Below are 20,629 nucleotides of genomic sequence, written 5' to 3'. Positions count from 1 at the left end.
TCAAAGTGAAAATAAAAACAACATAAAGTACAGTAATCCCTCATCAAAATAAAACACTAATGACAGTTTATCGCCAATGAATAATATGAAAAAAATGCAATATGATGGCTGGGAGTCTGCATAGGATTAGATACTATCTCAATTCAACTATTAGAACCAGCTAGTCTTCATATTTATACACTTCAAACATTTCTTTCTCCACTGGACACAACTGTCCCTTTTCAGTGGTTACCCAGGAGTACTGTCTAGTAAGTGACATGTTCAGTCATAAAGTATTCAAATGGAGGCTGGGGACTCAAACCCTGGACTATGTGAGGCAGCTCATTAATAGAGCACAGCTTTAATCTTATGCACTAGCTGCCAGACTAACATGTCTACATTTTGAGTCTGCTCGTCTGCTGATATGGCAGACCAGAAGTTACCTCTTTGACAACATTTTTTCCAACTAGTCAACATACTCACCAAGAAAAAAAAAATTGAAGTTTTTATTCTAATTTGTAGAGAACATTGTGTATTGCTGAACAAGAATCAGGTGGTCTTCAGGCCTCAGGACTAACCCTCATTTCATTATAAAGGTGGTTTCTGAGCTGTCACCCAACCAGCTCATCCATCTCCCTGTGTACTTTCCAAGTGCAGAATCCCAAGGAGACTATATATTCTATAACCGTCTGTGTGCAAAGATTTGCAGTTTTATTTTCACAGGGTACATAACTTCTGAAGTCACACAAGTGGATTATTTTTCTTTGCTCCAAACATGTAGGGATGTGTAGTTACCTAACAAAATCTCTAACTGGAATGACAACTTCAGTGCCTTCTATTTAACCAGTCTACTTGCTATTAACAAATGTCAGAGATCACTCCATTGGTGGAGGGTGTTTTAAAATTGCATGCATGGTAGATACGTGCCCCTTGGTTAACGGTTATAGTGTGCATCTCCTCTCTATATTTAAAGCTTTTCTTTGCATGTCTCTGCTGTGGAATTTGACTTTTGAGACCCAGCATCACATACAGGAGCTTGGTGCTTTATCCAATCCCATAATGCCAACATTTGAATAGTTAACTGAGTTTTGTCAGATGCATATTGTGACTATACTGACTTTGACAATGAAGAATTTTGGAAATAATGAAGTTTTTCCTTACCCCAAGGTAATGTGATTTCAGTGTTAGAATGCAATGGGTGTAATAACACTTAACACTAGAATGTCTTGAGCAAGTTGACTAGTCTCATATGTCTGCAATATCTTCTGTCCCCCTTTCACATTGCTCAATTACTTACTCTGATTACATTTTACACACTCCACACACATGGCATACTCATCACATACAGCTAATACAAGACCTTATTCACTATTCTTTCTGGGTGGACTGAAGCAGAAGGCCTCTAGCCTTGTGAATCACCATGTGCAAGACAGATACACCAGGGTGGCAGGTACCATGAGGTCTTTGTAATATAAAAATGTCAATTATGTAACTAGTAGTTGTATACAGTTTTTCTCTACTTCACTCAGTGCAAACCTAGGATAATTCGCAGAAACAGTCAAACTAGGTAGCAAGAATAAACAAAGCATTTCAATAGAATGCAAATATGCTGGATAGTGTTTAATTTATTAGTAACAGTAACATATAGCAGTAAATGGAGCAAAAAGTATCTACATATAATTTTTTCAGCTTTTTAAGCAAAAAAAAAAAGGAAAGCATGTTAGTAAAATAAAGTTTCAGTTTCCAAATGCTATTTCCATTACAGCCTATGACAGAATTATGGGTGTACTCAGTATGTAAATAACTTCAGGTTACATGAAACCAAAATGTGCTAAAACTGTTTAATAAACAAATGTGCATCAGTTAAAAACAGATTTTGATGGTAAATAAGAGGTAGATGTTACCACTATTTAATATATACAGTACTTGTTCAATAATCTGCAGGCCCTATTTATCAAAGTCCTTGTTCATCCTCACTCCCATCCGTCCCCTACCCCAGTCCTTTTAAAGACTTACTACATTCCTGAATTCAATATATTTTGCAACCATAACATCATGAAACAGAATGCTGTGTGTATACTATACTTATCAGATTTCATATTTTGAATTGACTGTCTCCATCCTTTTAAATGGCTGCTATCAGTACAATTACATTTTCTTTCCTCTTCATTGTTTATGTAATTCACAAGAACACCTACCATTGATATCTAAGAAGTCTTCTGCCATGACATTTGGACCCTTGTCAATTGGTTTTCCTGATCCATTGAATATACGCCCTGTTTTAAGAGAAAAGAAACATCTATTTATGTGAGACACAAACAACTCTTAGTAGCAGTGAACACTTTACGAATATTAGAGATATAACTAAAGTCCTGAAAGATAAGTTTTTGCAGTACTATTTTACACACAAGTGCAATTAGAGTGAGTCAGCATGCAAACATGTGTGAATTAGGAGAGGTGAGGAAAAGCCCAAACAACAAGGCGGAAGCATATACAAGCAATTATTTGGCCCACTTTATTTCTGTGTGGAAATCTGTTTTAGATGTTACATTGTGGATCCCTTACATGAAGAGAAATTAATATTTTCTTCTCTAAGAATTATATAAGTTCTGTCAGTGGCTGCATGTCACATTGTCAAAAACAACATTATCAGAAGCTGCACCTGTACTGGTGGCATGGGTTAGAAGGCCCTAATTATGGCCCAAATGACCTGAGTTCAAGAAACAGCTCAGCTTCTTGATGACACAGACAGGGAGGGCAGGCATACACTGTCTGCCATGTGCCTACAGGCTGATTTCCCTGGTAGAGACTGGGAAACAATCACATTGTGTCTCCTTTTGGTGGGGAAGCGCTGCTGACATTACTTCTTGTAGAACTGAGGGGCAGTGAAGAGTTGGTGCCCATTATATGCCCCATTGTTAGCCAGAGTCCCTTAGTGTTGGCCTGTACTTCAGAGAAGTAGATGCCAAGCAAGAGCGGTCCCAGGACTGAACCCTGAGGTACTCCACTTGTCACTTGTCTGGAGCTGGATTTGGAGTCAGCTACTTTTACAGTGTGGGTTCTATCAGTAAGCCAGTTAGCAACCCATTGGGTGACGTAGGGACTAATGCCTTGCTTAGTAAGTTTATCTATGATTCCAGAGTGGGGGATGGTGTCAAAGGCCTTGGCAAGTGGGTTATTTCTATTATAGAATGACATTATTTAAGAAAAAAAAATACTTATGTTTCTTTTGAATGAAACTATTATATCCAGAACGTTAATACTCTCATTTTACAGTTCCATGAAAACCTAAGATAACTAATATTATTTAAAAGAGTTACAAACTTATTAATGGTACCTATGTCCCCTTGACAAATGAAAAACAGGTCACCAATGTATTTTAGATACAAGCTGATAAAATCTCAATAAGTACTATTGTAAATATCCTCACTCTGCCAAGCATTCAGAACTAAGTTGGCAAAAGTGGAAACTACTGCCAACCCAAATGCCGCTCCACAAACCTGTTGGTGAAATTTCTTGTTGAATCTAAAGAAACTATTCTTACATAACATATCTATCAACTCACAAATTACTTCTGGTTTCACAATGTTTTAATATGTACTGAGTGTAAATAATCATTAACTAGTTCCATACTTTTACTCTGTGGAATAACAGTATATAACTCATTGACTTCTTAAGTGATAAACCAGAACATTTCATTAAAGTCCATATCTTCAAGGATTTCTAATAAGTGCCTTAGATAGGAACAACTAAGCTTTATGAGCTCTTTCAGTAACCAATCTGTGAATATAGCTATATGCTCTGATTTACTACCCTTGACATTTACTGTTATTCTAAAAGGAGGTTTGTTGATTGATTTATGAATTTTGGTATTCCAAAAAAGTTTGGCAAAATAAGGTTTTCCACTGTCAAAAAATCATATATATCTAAAGAAATCCTACAGATACGTAGTAGTTCAAACACTGTCTGTTCATTTCTATACATTATTAGCATCATCCAATGACCCTTCCCTGTAAAAAGAAACATCTTTTAACAAACTCAACAGTAATTTCAAAATCCTGTATGTTCATCAGAACTATCGACCTATTTGCCTGACGAGCCTGGTCTGCAAGGCCATGGAACGTATCATCATGGAACTCATAAACAAAGACATTGGTAACCTCCAAACTCTGGATCCCACCCAGTTTGGGTCTGTGAAAGGCAGATCATGCTTCCTGAACCTGATCGATTTCTTTGAGGCAGTCACCAAAGCCATAGATGAGGGTAAGGTGGTTCACACAGCCTACCTTGACCTCACCAAGGATTTCAACACCATCCCCCATTCTGGAATTATAGTTAAACTCACTTTGTTGATGTGTCTTTCGGCTTTTCACGGTTAGGGGTCACCACAGTGGAACTCCGGTCCGGTGATGATTGGCAGTAGATTTTTACGTGCTGAATTGCCAGCTCTGACGCACAGCCTTCAACGAAGGTATGCCCATTCATTCATGTCTCCACACAGAAGATGCTCTAGCTGAGAATCAAACAGAACAATATCTTACTGTGAGGTGACAATGCTACCGCAGCACCACCACCGCAGTACTAGACTAGGTATAAATCCCTACATCACAAGATGGATTGCCAACTGGCTCATTGACAGAACACACACTGTAAAAGTTGCAAACTCCAAATCTGACCTCAAAGCAGTGACAAGTGGAGTACCACAGGGTTCCATCCTGGGACCTCTCCTGTTTGGTATCTACTTCCCTGACGTACAGGCTAACACAGAAGGCTGCTGGCTAATGAAGTTCACAGATTACTGCAAACTAGGAGCCATAGTCAAGTCCCCAAATGATGTGGACATCCTACAGAAGGGCCTCACTGAGGCAGGTGTCTGGTGTCAGAGCCATGGCCTCAAGCTCAATGCCAAAAAGTGCAGTGTCATCCTCTTTGGTAAAAACTCTGTACCCATGAACTGCCACATAGGCAGCAATCTACTTAACACCGAATGCGTGATAAGAGACCTTCGGACCCAGGTGGACAGTAGTCTCTCCTTTGATAGTCTCATCACCACAGTAGTCAGGAAGTCCTTCTACGTGGCACACCTCATCATAAAAGGGTTTTCATCCAGGAAAAAAGAGGTCATTGTTCCCCTCTACTCATCACTCATTAAACCCATTATAGAGTACAACGCCCCTTTTGGAATGTACCTCACAAGACATTTGCAGCAGCTGGAAAGGCCACAGAAGTACCTCACAAAGAGGATTATTGGCCTCAAACAAATGCCCTATACTGACTGCCTCAAAAAACTCCAGCTTTACTCCTTAGCATATCGCCTACTCCGAGGTGATCTCTGCCTAACATATAAAGCTATGTCAAACCCAGAGCTGTTGGACATGCTATACATAAAGAAATCCCAATCCCTCCAAGCTACATGCTCTAGAGACCTAAACCTTGTCACCACAATAAACAGCACATGCTGGAGGGTTAGATTCCTGTCCCAGAGACATCCTATACTCTGGAACAAGCTACCCATCTATGTTAAGCAAAGTTTTTCATTAGCAGAGAAAGATGGTGCTATCCCAGGAAGGGATTGGATCATGAACTGGGGGTCTCAATTAAAAGGCTCCTCTGAGCATTGTTAAGCCCTATGTGAAAGTTTGAAATGCCCACAAATTGTAACTTAATTGAAGAGTAACTTGAAACAGTCATGAAAAGTTTGAAAGAAACTCCAACATTTTTGATACACATGTTAAAATTGATCTAGTCCATTAGAAGAAAGCTTGCCAACTTTGGCAATTGTTAAAATTGGAGAAACCATGCAGTTATCTTTAGGGTCTTGGCGCCCAGTAGAGGTAACCTGGATGGATGAGTGAGGAGATGCTGAAATGGATTCAGAACCCATAGTGGGTGAACTAAGTAAGGCCAATGAAGGAGGAACCATACCTGCTGAGGCCAGAAGGGTGCAATGAGGATTACCCTAGTCTTGTACTCCACAGCTTTCTGAATGACTTGATGATCAATTGCAGAAGTTTCTTTGCCTTCATCCTTCCACAGGGATAGTCACCGAGTGATGCTCTAGTCCATCCTAGGTCCACATATCTATTTTATTCCTTTCTAGACTTGGTAGAAAGGAATAAAGGAGATATGTGGACCTAGGATGGACTAGAGCATCACTCGGTGACTATCCCTTTGGAAAGATGAAGGCAAAGAAACTTCTGCACTTGTTGTTTACGTACAAAGCAAAAAGGTCCCAGCAAGACTGGCCCCAGCAGCTGAAAATCTCCATTGCCACTCTTTTGTTGAGAGACCACGTATGAGGCAATAGTAGAGTTCTGCTCAGTATATCCGCTAGGATGTTGGAAGTGCCAGGTATGTGTTTTGCTACTAGAATGCAGTTTGAAAACATCACCCACTGCCATATTCTTGTGTTTTTTTTTTGCAAAGATGGTATGATCGGGTTCCACCCTGCTTGTTGCTGTACCAAACCACTGACATATTGTCTGAGTGTATGGCAATCACATCCTTAGGAAGATGGTCCTGAAATGCCTACAGTGTAAAGAGGACTGCTCTTAACTCCAAGATGTTGATCTGAAGTTTGGCCTCTATTGTGAACCATGTTCCCTGGACTGTTTTTCCTTCAAAATGCCACCCCACCCAAGAGAGGAAGCATCCATGGTCACTGTAATGCTGGATACTGAAAGAAGGGGTAAGTCTGGTCTGAGTTTCTATATCAGATGAAATCTACCATAGAATGTGATCCCTACAGACCAGTGTGAGCTGTACTCTGTTATGAAGGGGATGTAGTTTTTGTGATCACTGTACAGCCAGTGTCCACTGTAGAACTATCATGTAACATCTGGCTAAATTTATCATCAGCACAGAGGAAGCCATTAGAACTAGGACGTGCAAGACAAGTCGAGCCTGAGGTCCCAGATGACTTATCTCCTGGAGAGCTACAGATCTGATTGATTTGACTCGTGCTGAGGGAAGTTTTGCTATGCTATGTACAGTGTCTATAGATTGAGTAGGAGATAGCTTGCCTTTGTTAGTGTTTATAGAAATTCCCAGGTGAGTTATCAGTTGTAACAGGAATTGGAGTTAGCAGTTAGAAGACAATCATCCAGATACAGGGATACTTGGATCCTCTGTGCCCTGAGATAGTCTGTCATGGCTGTCATTATCTTCGGACACACCTGGGGGGCTGTGGTGAGACTAATTGGCAGTGCTCTGAACTTATCATGATTGTCTCCCAGCCAAAAACAGTGGAAACTCCTGGATTGCCTTTGGACGTTGATATGATAGTAGGTGTCCTGGAGATAACATCCAATAGTCCTTCCTCAGCATAGGTACAATGGACTGTACTGTGACCATCTGGAAGTTTGTCTGTTTTAGAAATTGATTCAGACTGCTGAGATCCAATATTGGTCTTAGGTCCCCTGTCCTTTTGGAACAAAAAGAAAACCTTGAATATACTCCAGATCCTAGTTGGTCTTGGAGTACTAGATGGATGACTGTTTTGTCCAGCAATCTTGAAACTCCTGTTGCTGCAGATTCTAACTGATTGGGTGGAGCACTGGGAATCTTTTGTTATATTTTTGAGGATTCTTAAAAGGGTATTTCTTGTTTGAGATTAAATATGATTGGCTGTAGGTTCAAAAGGCATTCAATTTGCCACATTTCTTAAGATGTGAGTGCCTTTTGAACCTACAGCCAATTACTCAATATAAAGTAAACCAGATTTTCCATGAACATCACTCTCTTTGTCTTACCTTTACAGTTCTTTAAACCCATGTCTTCCTGTGTTTTCCATTTACTGTTTCCATTTGGCTGTAATAGCTTTGTCTAGAGGTTAGTTTACAGAGGGTCACCATTGTCTGTGTCATCTTATAGGAAAGATCACTGTTCTGCTGTGATACACCCTATCAAGCATGTCAATATTTACAGCAGTTAAGACTACAATCCTTCCCTGCTCTGTATCATATTTAATCTCAAACAAGAAATATATATGTAATAAAGAATCATGAATATTATGACTTATAAGTTCAAGATACAAAACAAACAAAATGGGACAGCAGTCACCTTTGCCAATTCCTCTTTTTAACTTAACTCATTCACTCCAATGGAGCTCAAGTAGTTTACACTGTAAATTCCAATGGGCAGAGCCTAAGCCTGTGTTTCAATGGGCGTAAACAACTTAATCTGTGACTTTAAACTGGTACATGCCTGTATGAAGAGACCCACCTAGGATCCTTTCTGTCTGTTGATATAACAGTTGCCACTGCTTCCTTCTATGATGGGGTAAGTTCCCTAGTCTCAAAAACATTGTTAAACTTTCTCATAAAACAGGATAGTAATTTCCTTACAAGTTTTTCATAATTCAGTAGGGATACCATCAGATGTACCTGGAATTTTGCCCTGTACGTCTTAGCTAGATTTGGCTACCCATTTACACTTCATGCAACAAAATTCATCTCTAATCTATGAAAGAATTTCCCCTGATCCCCCCTTCCTGCATCATTTACCCAATATACATTTGAAAAACAAGACCACCATCTGAAATATTCCTTGTAAGGAAGTCTGTATTAAATTAAGAATATTTCTTCTCACGGAGCCAAGAAAATAATTAATAGAAAATATCTTAAAGTTATAACTGTTTATATATAAACACAGTAGAGTGATGACCATTACCAAAAATTGTTAGTAATTTCATCTGATTCACCTAGCATAGCAGGCAAACCAGTGTCTGCAGTTATCCATGGTTAACAAAAAAACTTGGGTGTCATAAATAGTCCTCTGAGTTGCTCTTCACAAATGGAAACTCATAAGCACAGATGCTAACTCCTTAAAATAATAAAGAATCTATTTTTGTTTCACAATATACTACTTGTCATAACTAAATATACAGGCTTGGTATCTTTTCAAAGGCAAGTATCTGACGTTCCAATTTGACTAAAGAGAAAATTAAGGACTCCTCTCTTCCCACTCTGCTCTAAGCTAATCATCAGGAATCTTCATATCTTAAAACATTAGTTGTATTGCATTAGCTCAATAGTAAGAATTTTGGATACAGGTAAATACATTTTTACTACCAAAGTATAAAAAACAGAACCTCTGCAAAATCTAATATCGTATGATCCAGCCTTTCTACAGCCAGCAGAACTGGAAGCAGTTTTAAAGATATATATATATATATATATATATATATATATATATATATATATATATATATATATATACAGTTTGAAACATTAAGACATTACTAGAGGATATCACCTTGGATAAGACATTTAAATGGAAAAGTTTAATGTTCATTCATGGCCAGTTCGACTTCTCATTTGACTTACACTGCCATGCAATGTACAACCTTTTTTGCTGAATCATGTGTGCCCTATAAATATGAAGCTTCCCCTGATCTGCAGACCTCCCAAATATTTTTAGTTTGTTAAAGGATTATCTTTTCTTTGTCCCAGGAGTCTCCACTATAATACTCTCTGCATCATTCATCTGTGCCACTGCTGCATTTTCCTCATTTTAAGATGGTTCATACTCATGTATAGCAGTCAAAGCAGCTTAAATATGAGAATTTAATGTTGCAGTGAGTTTCACCACCATGTATTGTATTGTTCAAGCTGGCAGTATGTTTTTCAGGGGATTTCCCCTTTTCTTCATCATGTTGTGACTGTGGACTTAGTATATATAATTTCAGGAGATGGGGAGACTTGCCCTCCCCCACATCAAGGGTGCAGGGAGGCTTGCTCTTTGTAAAAAATTGTGTTTTTCTTTAGTTTTTTTGGGAGGGTGGTTAGGTTTTTCAGCTCACCATTTTTGATATTTAATTTTTGAAAAACTGTGAGGCAAAAAGATGATGGCCGATGGTCTGTAGGTAAACTGCCAAAGCTTCCCAAAAGTCTAAATCTAAATCATAGAGAAAGCCATTAAAATATATGAAACATTAAATTCCTTAATCTATAGAAAAAACAAGAACTGCACCCATTTATGCTGAGTTTGATCACAGTCATCATTTTCAAAATAAATATGTATATCCCCACTTTCTTTGACTTGCTTTGTCACCAAAATATAAAGTAATAATAAAATCTTATCCTTTACTTTAAAAGCCTCAGAAAGAATATGTATATGATCCAGTTCTTTTGCAGTCAGTGCTGAACTAGTTAAAAAAAGTCAGCTCATAAAGTCTTAATATAGTCTTCATGTATCTAGTCCAAGCAGCAAGTTTGTCTAGTACATTTATTTATTTATTTATTTATTTTATTTTACATTTGTTGACTGGGCAAGTCTAGCTGGACATATATCCGTTTACAGTAGAGGCCCGGGGAGAAAAGCTCCAGTACAGTTAAAATTACAGTAATGAATAAGAATAAAGCAAAAAAATTTATAACAATAAACAAAAAGATTTTTTCTGCATAGATTTCTAAATGGTACAAGAGAGGCAAAGCAATAACATTTGAGAAACTTATCAGTCTTCTACTACAAGAGAGGATAACAAAAACATTTAAAAACGTACAAGTCTTGTTCTACAAGTAACAAAAAAGAAGTAAATACTAAGGATAGAATAATTTAAGGCATAACTTAAGATTAAATCTCATCTCCAGAAGGCATCAGGCAGGGGCTCAGAGGGGGGACAAAAATTTAGTTGTATTGAGAATATGTTTCAGTCGGGATTGGTACAGGGACATAGCCAATGTGAAATAAGATGTTCTTTGATTTGTTTTTTGAATAGAGAGGTAGACTCCAGACTAGTTATATTATGAGGGAGTTGATTCCATTGTTTACCTATGGAATTAGAAAATAATGCATCCCCAGCTTTATTATATGATTTAGTTATGGATACTAGGAACTTATTTGCAGAACAAAGTGTGGTTAGGTTTTTATATGGAGAAATGAGGTATGCTAGGCTGGGAGTATTTTCGGGGAAATGAAGAGTTTTGTGAATGATGAGTAATTGTTGGTACAATAGGTGGTTCTTTAGTTCTAGCCAGTTTAGTTGTTTAAGGTTGTGACAGTGGTGAGTTCTGAGGGGTGTGGCATTAATGAATCTAGCTATACTGTTATAACAGGTAGAGAGTTTGTTGATGTTATTTTTAGAAAGTGTGGTAAATATAGCAGAAGCATGAAAAAGGGTGGAAAGCAGGTGGGTCTGTGCAATAGTTTTTCTGGCTGCTGGGTTAAGGAAGGATTTAATTCTATAGAGTGTCCCAATTTTTTTATTAACAGCTTTAATAGAAGTGTTAATTTGTTCCTCAAAGTTCAGATGGTTATCAATGGTTACACCTAATAGTCGAGTGGTATTATCAGGGTTAATACAGGTGGCATTATTAGAGGAGATAGTGAAGAAAGGTGTAGGAGATTTATTTGTAGGAGTAAAGAGAAGTAGCTTTGTTTTTTTGGGGTTAAGGAGGAGGCAGTGCTGCATAAACCATATTTCAACATTATGGAAGGTTGTTTGGGTGATGGACTGGAGAGAGGGAACATCTGTAGCTGAGCAGATCAGTGTTGAGTCATCTGCATACTGGATACAGATCGCTTGTGGCACATTCAAATAAAGATCATTGATAAATAATGAGAAAACAAGGGGTCCAAGGATGGAGCCTTGTGGAACTCCAATATTTACTGGGAGTAAGGATGATATGTTATTTTCCCAAAGCACTGCTTGTTGCCTGTTTTCGAGATAGCTTCTAAACCACTGTAAAGAATGTGAGCTTAGAGAGAGCATGTTAAGTTTTTCCAGAAGTATTTTATGGTTAACCATATCAAAGGCTTTTGATAGGTCTATAAATAGTGCAGAAGAAAATTGGTTAATATTTCGATTTTTATTGATAGAGTCAGCAAAGGAAAGTAGGGCAGTTGTAGTACTGTGGTGGGGCCTGAAACCATGTTGACAGTTGGCTAGAAGTTTGTTTTGAAGAAGGTAGTCAAGAAGTTGTTTGTGTATACACCTTTCCATTATTTTCGCTAATGGGGAGAGTAAGGCAATAGGGCGATAGTTAGATATTTCAGAGGAAGGGCCACCTTTATGAAGGGGAATTATGTGAGAAATTTTCCAAATTGAAGGGATTTTCCTTTCAGAGATGGTCCTATTTATTAGTATAGATATTGGGAGATAAATAGCTTTTGCAGCTATTTGTAAGAATTCGGATGGGAGTTTGTCAGCAGATGGGGTGCAAGGCTTTAGTTTTAATAAAAGCTTATATATGATAGATGATGAGACAGGTTGCATTTGAAAGGCGTTAGTAGAGGCTGATGAGTTATTATGTGGGGAGGCAATGGGTGTTGGTAGTGAGTTGGCTAGGGTTAGAATAGCTTCTGTAAAGTAGTTATTAAAGTCGTCTGGGATTTGAATAGAGGAGTTAGGGTTTAATCCTGTAGGAGTAGGAGTAGGAGAATGTCCAGGTTTTAGAAGTTTATTTAGGGCCTGACCAAAATTTGTGAGGGGTATTTTGAGTAGTATTTTGAAGATGAAGATAAAATTCCTTTTTATCGCTAAGAGTGTATTTCTTGGTAGTATTTCTTAACTGTTTATATAGGAGATGATCAGCTGGAGATTTTGTAGCTCTCCATTTAGCCCAGATTTTATTTCTCAGGATCATTCTTTCTTTTGTTTGCTTTGATAGCCATGGGGCGGTTTTGGCTCTTATCCTGGTGGTGTGAAAAGGAGCGTGATAGTCAAGGATCTGCAGAAATTTAGTGTTAAAATAGGAAACTGCTTCATTAAGTTCAAGGTTTGATAAAGGTGACCAGTCACAAGCCTGTAATTCATTAAGGAAGTTTTCAGGGTAGAAAAATCTTTTTGAGCGGCATGTTCTTAGTTTATGCTTATTAGGAATATTCAATTTTTGTCTGATAACATATGTAAGTATGTGATCACTAATACTATCAGGAAGTGTCCAAGGAGTATAGTTGTTAGGGGTATTATTTATTAGAATCCAATCCAGAATTGTTTCTTTCTTGTTAGGTTTATGGATTCTAGTAGTGGTTGTAATCAATTGAGAGTAACCATGGAGTTTAATATGGTTAGTAGGTTGTTGGGCTACACAGGTATTCCAATCAATGTTAAAATCACCAAGTATAATGGTTTCTTGGGGTAGTAGGTTAGTAAGAGAACTGAGTAAGTTTTCTAGGATCTGGATATTATTGCCAGGGGGAAGATACATACAAATTAGATAGATAGCTTTGTTGTCATTAATCTGTAGTTTGACTGATAAAATTTCAGTTTTGGGGCCTTTTAATGGAAGTTCCTTGAACTGTGTAATTTGTAGGTGAGATTTATAGAGAATGGCTATCCCGCCACCTTTTTTCTTAGTTCGGTCATTTCTAAGTATGTTGTAGCCAGGAGGGGTGATTTCCTGGTCAAGAGTAGAGGGTTTTAGCCATGTTTCTGTTATACATAATATATCAAATGAATGCAAGTCAAGGAGAGCATGAAGATGGTGAATTTTGTTATTAATACTTCTGATGTTAATATGAGCTATAAAAAGGGAATTGGTTGCTCTAGTACCTTGTAGAAGAGGGGGAGAAGAATTAATATTTTGGGTAAAGTTGCTTAGGGTAGAGGGACCAGGATTAGGATGAATGTCACCATGTGAGAGGAGTTGAAGATGGGATTGAGATAGTAATTTCAGAAGTTTGAGGCAAATATTAGGGATTCTTTTGTTAAAATAGAAGGTTATGTGAGATGCCCTATGATATTTTGGCAATATGTAGTTAGAAGAATAGGTAATGTTACTATGTTTAAGGGTGCTTAGGAAAGAGGAAGGTAAAGTTTGCTTTAGATGAAGGTTACGCTCATATAAAGTGTTAATTTGTAGAGAGGTGATATAGTATGATAAGGATAGAGAGGCTATAGCAGTAGTAGAGAGAAGGGCATAGGTGAGAAAGGCTATGACAGTTGAAGACATGGTAGTGAAGAGTTAAAAAAACTAGAGTAACTTGTTAAAGTATCAGTAGTTAAGGTCAAGTGGGATTAACAACAGTATGGAAGGAATGGCTAAAAAGAAAAACAGTATATGGAAGTTGAGGTAGGAGATAAACAGAGTTAGACAGATAAGAAATTATTAATAGTTCTATAGTAGATAGAAAAGTAAACTAAGGCAGGGTATGAAAGAGTTATCTAGGAGGAGGGTGGTATGGATAAGGTTAAGTAGTGATTAAGGCAGCTTTAGAGGAATAGTGATAGATTAGGAGGTTAAGAAGATAGGTGAATAAGAAGGAGAGGAGGGGAATGAAAGGAGATGTAAAGGATAGGGGAGTGGTCTAGTAGAAAGGATGGGGATAGGTTAGGAGGATAGGGGGGAGTGACTAGTGAGGTATAAGTTAAGAACCCCTAGGGGTGGGTGGGATTTGGGAGTAGGGAGGGGAGCGTAGCGGGGCAGAAACAAACACCTTGTGCGAGAGCAGAGGAGAGGAGAACAATCAGCAAGGAGATAACCAGGGGGAATAGGCTGGAAGCAAGAAGTTGGTTAGGTAAACTAGAAGCAAAGAGAAAAGAGTAAATGAACTTCGGAGAAAACAGTTTCAGGCTAGTTACAAGGGAGGCTAAAAGAAGGAGTGAGTAAGGAAACAGAGAGCACTGGGGCAAAGTGAGCTATCACTAGGAGATAGATATAGGCAGGCAATACTACAAAAAGGGGAAGAAACAGTCAGGACAGATACTGAAAACCACACGGCAGGTGAAGAAGGAGGAGAAACTAGGGTATTGTCAGGAGAGAAAGAGAGTACGTAGGGTAGGAGAAGGGGAATGGAAGTAAGTACTAGAGTAGTAAATAAATATATGGGTAATGCAGTTAAAATAGTAATCAACAAAAGAGAGGAGACAGAGTAAGGGGTAGGCAGTATAGCAGGCAGGGGGGGGGTATGGCTGCTGGCGGAGACTGGTAGAAGTCTGGTATATGTTTCAGGAGAGGATAACCAGAAATAACAAAACCAGCTCATAAGAAAGAAATATATCATAGAAACATACAATATAGCTTTAGTTTGGTGTTGTCCAGATTAATGTTATCCAAGGTATTAAGGAAACCCAGGCAGGTAATGGTGGGTGGAAAATTGCAGTCTTAGGAGTCCAAACAGAGCTCTTCCTGGAGTTGAGAGAGGAAAAAATACCCTAAACCAGCTAAAAAAGGATAAATAAAAGACACAAGAACAATTTGATTACTAATTACAAGTAAAACAATTACACTAATCTACACAGAATATTACATTGCATAACAAGACATCTAGGTAGGAAAAAGGCACAATAAATAGGCAACTTAAATACAGGTGAGAAATATATCCTACAAATGCACAAATAAGCAGTTTAGAATCAGGTTACAGTCTCTTTCTCTAAACATAAGGGCAAAAGTCCTGTCCTTCCATTTTTCTGGTATTCTGATCATAGGATCGTAGGAAGTTACTAGGCTAATAGCACTAGGGCCTTTACAAGCCCAACCAAGTTCTACCCTTATTTCCACGATCAGCACCTACTGCCTCTGTCCAAGAAGACACATGTGGAACCCCTGGGGTGAATTTACGGTTATCCATCCAATCATCTAGACTATGTTTGAAGAGCACCAGTGAGGTGTTGTGTTTGACATAAAATGGGAGTCTGTTCCAAAAGTGTGGTAACCTCTGGGAGACAAATCTGTCCCTCCAGCAGGTTCTATTTATGTTACATACCAGATTAAGGTCTTTAGAGTGAGTAACCTGTGTACCATTTGACTTGCAGATAGGTAGCATTAACAATGAAGCAGGGTCACAGATTGCCTTATATGCAAGGCAGACATCACCTCTGAGTAGTCTGTATGAAACAGAATAAAGTGACAGCAATTTCAGATGATCCACATAAGACAGATGCTGAAGACCTTGAAGTTTTCTTGTAAGGAACCTTTGTGCTCTCTCCAATTGCTGCAGGTGTTTGGAAAGGTACATACCAAAAGAGGCAATATACTCAATTATTGGCCTAATGAGGAAAGGGTACAGGAACGTTATAACTTCTTTTTTTCTGGAGGCAATGCCCTTACTTATGAGATAAGCAATATAGAATGACCTTCTTATCACTGTGGAGACATGGTGGTCAAAGGTAAGGTTGCTATCAACCTGTGTGCCCAGGACTCTTACCACTGAGTGCGTACTTAGGGTGTTGCTATTGATTTGGTAGTTATCAGGAACATCACTCTTACTGAAAGGGATGATAATACATTTTTTGCATTGAGCTTAAAGCCATGACTTTGGCACCAATCATTTGTTTGTGTAAGACCCTCTTGTAGGATGTTGACATCATTTGGAGATTCTGTGACCACTCCCAGTTTGCAGTCATCAGCAAACTTTGTCAGCCACAGACCTTTAGTTTTTGCTTGCACTTCGGAGAAATAGACTCCAAACTGTAGAGGTCCCAAGACTGATCCTTGTGAAACACCACTGGTTACAGGTCTGCTGTTGGAGGTGTGTTCCCCTATTTTGACTCTATGGGTTTTGTCAGTGACACAGTTAGCAACCCATTTACCGATATAAGAGTAGATACTTTGTTAGGTGAGTTTGTCAATGATGCCTGAAAGGGGATAGTGTCAAAAGCCTTGGCTAAGTTTAGAAAGGCTGTATGCACAGATCTCCCTTTGTCCAATGCCTTGGTGACTGTCTCGAAGAAGTCCACCAGTTTTAACATGCATGATCTCCCTTTGATAAATCCAACCTGAGTAGGGTCAAGCATTTGGAGATTACCTATATAGTTTTTGATACGATCCATGATGATATGCTCCACGGCCTTGAAGATAAGGCTAGGTAGGCTAATAGGTCTGTAGCTCCTGGGGTCAGTGGAAACACCACCTTTGTGCAAGGGGATAACGGTGGCCATTTTCCATTCAGCTGAGATGAAGCTGATGCTTAGACTATGATTGAAATATATAATATATGACTAGTTTACTTTGAGCTCCATCTTTATGACTAAAATGTTTTTTTTAACAATCTCCAGTTTTGATAGTAAAAACGAATGCAGATCTTTTAATTCCTTATTTTCCCGTCACAGCTCTTCAGTGATGCCAGTGTATGAGTTTAAGGTATACAATACAGTGGTTAAGGTGTATGCCTTTCAAACATAGGGTACAAGGTTTGATTCTCACCACTGGAAAGAGCTTTACAGATTGAAAATGTATATTTGGGGTTGGGAGGGTGGCCTAATGGTTAAGGTGTTTGCCTTACAAACACAAGGTGCAGGGTTTGAGTCTCACAAGTGATAATTTGCTAGGCTTACAACAGCTCACAAGGGCAGTTAGCTTAGTACTAATCTATGAACAATACCTCAGCTGCTCTATCCTTTTCTTTGGCAAAATAGATACCAAATTTAGCTATCACTTTTCTCATTTCCCCTCTCAAAGGCTGAAAGCAACTGCTCCAAAGATGTGTTATCAAACACATCCATTTGCATATATTCTGGTAGGCCTTCCAAAGAAGCCACAGCTTTATCACCACAATATACAAACAGCAGTTGAAAAGTCAAGGACTTTTCCATCTTGTTTTTTACGTTATGCCTGAGTTTCTTCACCAGTGCTACTTCTTAGTCAATAAACTTCAATATTTCATTACTTCTTCTTCTTTCAACTTTTTCCCAGTTAGGGGTCACCACAGTGGATCACCTGTCTGCTTATGATTGGCAGTGGAGTTTTGCAGTGTCTAGTTGCCAGCCCGATGCCCAACCTTACACAGAAGGCACACACATGCATGTACTCATGCCTAGGGCCAATTCAGAGTGTCCAATCCACCTACAGCATGTCTTTGGGATGTGGGAGGAAGCTGGAGCACCCGGAGGAAACCCACACGACCACAGGGAGGACATGCAGACTCTGCACAGAAGACACCCCAGCCAATGATCAAACCGGAGAACCTCTTGCTGTGAGATGGCAATGCTAACTAATCTCCAAATAATTGGTTGTGTAATTAATTCATTTATTCATTCATTCTTTGACTAAATAAATAACAAGGCATGTAAGAGTGATGGGGGGAACACATCTTTTCTCTACAGTACCATCATCAGAAATCTTACTTGTATGCAATAAAAACTTTCGGTGTCATTGATATATCGAGACAGACTACTGTGGTTGCAATACACAAGGAAGGCCATTCCACAGTCTGCAATAATTACAGATAGATCAGCCTCACAAGCAAGTTTTATGAGATCATGGAGAAAATCCTCCTGGAACATACTGAAGCAGATGCAGGAAACCTCCTTCTCCATGGCCTATGCTGTACACTTTTGTCAAAGGTAGATTTTGTATGCTTAACCTCATAATTTTTTTGAGAGTGTGACTACCATCCAAACAAATATTTACCTGTCAATATACCTTACCTAAATTTAGCCAAGGTATTCAGCACTATAAAGCATCATGAAATCTTCAGTAAACTCAGGGATCTTAAGGAAAATAAAGTTGTAATAACCTGGGTCTTGCTCTCTTCCAGTGTCATGCAGGCTACTGAGAGTTGACCTATGCCTCAGTTATATGGTTTCAAAAGACTCTTCTGTCAGACCTATTACACATAGCCTATTGATATCATAAACACCTGCTCAAGGGATCGCAGTCTCTTTTTCAAAATAAACAGGACATGCTGAATGGATACGTTTTTATCACAGAGAATATCACATTTTATTATTTTATTTATTTAATATTTGTTTACCGGCAATGTCCGATTGGACACAGGTCCTTTTCAGTTGAGGCCCAGGGAGAAAAGATCCATGAAATGATAATCACATCTATGGATCTGTCTTCTTCTCCACATAAAGCAAAATGCTTCTTTTACTATGACAGGATGGGTATCTACAAATTCACCCCAGTTTAGCACTCATATCCCTCATGATAAGGAAAAACTTAAAAGTCCCAACATATACTAATTTGGACCATCTCTGTGTTATTTGCATGCAAAATATAATGGTCATGGGTATGTAAAGCTAGGTTTCTTAAGATATTCACAGAACAATAGCCCATGAGCCTAAAGCAGTGACCATTATAGGATGAGCCACACCCCCTCTGTTTTCTACCTGATTGCCCGTACCTTTGCTGATGTTGCTTTTATTTGAGCCACAATTGCTTAGGACCTTTTTAATCCTAGAGAACAGACATTATAACATCAGCAAATGAATGTCAACAGCCATCAAAATCTTACCATCGTGTTCACATTCCTTCAGTCTATCTCTGACATGGGGACAGAACAAATCAGTGCCATTAAATGGGTCATTCAGAAAAAATATATCTAAAACATTCTCTGAGAAATCATTAAGGCACAACCAAGAGTGATAGTGAATGGTAACTCCTATACCTGCCTGCCTTGCTGCACCATCAGCAGCATTATGTGCTGCATGCATTGTGAGGAGTTAGATATCACTGAGTTCAATGATACCTGGGACATCAGCTGGCTCCTGAGTTCATCTTTAGCAACTGATCCAGATTCTTGCTTAATTCCTCTGCGAGCTCAATTTGGAAACAACACACATGAGACAATTAACTACATGGTCGAATACTGAATATGAAGGAAGCAAAGACACTCAGCAAAGCAATCCAGGGATGTAAATTCCTTGTTTGGAGGAGTAACTGAAGAAGTCTGCAGTATTGGTTCTCTTTTCAGGGCAGCTGCCATCACTACAGAGTTGATAACTGGAGTACTGGACACTGCATCCTTATAATGGGAGAGGCAGAGGATCTTGTCAAGCAACATAGGTACAGGCACTGTCACACGGAGAGGATGGTCTCCTTTTTTACTCATAAAGTCTAAGACTAACCCAAAGGAGATGCATCACAGTCTATTCCACTCTCATCCTCAATGTTTGGAGTTGGACATTCTGATTGGGGATCAATGCGTCTCCTCCTTACATCTAAGCTTGATCCCTTGACTCAGAGGAAACACTGAAGAGAAAGAGGAAAGTGACAATGAATCATGTAGAAGACCCTGCTCTTGACTATCCAACTTCAGTCTCAACAGGGAGGAATGGAAATCCCAAATGCAGATGCGGAAGTCTTGGTTTGAGGTTGGCACATTAACAGGGTTCAGGGGCATGGTGCCAAAGGCATTGGCATGGATGCTGACCTCAGGTCCTTACCACCAAAAGAAGATCTGAGGCCACCAGTATTGGCACCAGTAACACTGGCAGCAATAGTGCAATCAGAGCAGAAGGGAATTACTATGGTCATGCAATACTAACATTTATTGATACTGAGGCTATGCTTAATGTTAATGCATGATCCTGAGGGGGATCTTACAAATAGATCTGGAATGGGATCTTCCATCCATCACCCAAGTGGCACAGAGACATGGGCTAATGAGAAGAAAAAATGTTTGTAAAGCAGTAATGAGTGGTCCCTATCCATTAAGACAACATGAGGTGAAGGAACAAGACCCACTTTAATTTGAACTTGATTCAGTGCCTCCCTGTTTTCATTATAGTCAAAATCCATGCAACAGTCTGTCTCCTTCGTTTACAAAAAACAGTTATTGGAAGGAGGCCTAGGGAAGATAAGTCTACCAAGCTCCAACTGTGATACGAAGACAGACTGAAATCCTAGCTATCCCACTGGTGCCTGGAAAGGGCTCATCTTTTTTATTCAAAAGTTGTTGGGGGCTGCTCTAATAGCATCCGGCATATCCCCTCCAGTCTGGGATGCTTAAAAGATACCAGGGAAGACTCCTTTGAAGAATA

The 20,629-nt window shown here is 39.0% G+C and overlaps 1 protein-coding gene across 1 annotated transcript in view; it reads right to left on the bottom strand.

The window, feature by feature from the left end:
- ATP6V1B1 (ATPase H+ transporting V1 subunit B1) overlaps window positions 1-20,629 on the bottom strand; it is a 1,526,458-nt gene that overhangs the window by 493,856 nt on the left and 1,011,973 nt on the right. Inside the window, exon 5 of the mRNA XM_044064065.1 lies at window positions 2,178-2,255. Within this exon, the coding sequence (XP_043920000.1) occupies window positions 2,178-2,255 (78 nt within the window). The remainder of the gene's footprint in view (window positions 1-2,177; window positions 2,256-20,629) is intronic.

The sequence above is a fragment of the Protopterus annectens genome, chromosome 2.part2 (genome assembly GCF_019279795.1).
Source record: "Protopterus annectens isolate FY-2018-M chromosome 2.part2, PAN1.0, whole genome shotgun sequence".
Classification (NCBI taxonomy): Eukaryota; Metazoa; Chordata; order Ceratodontiformes; family Protopteridae; genus Protopterus; species Protopterus annectens.
This window is presented reverse-complemented; position numbering and strand designations above follow the sequence as displayed.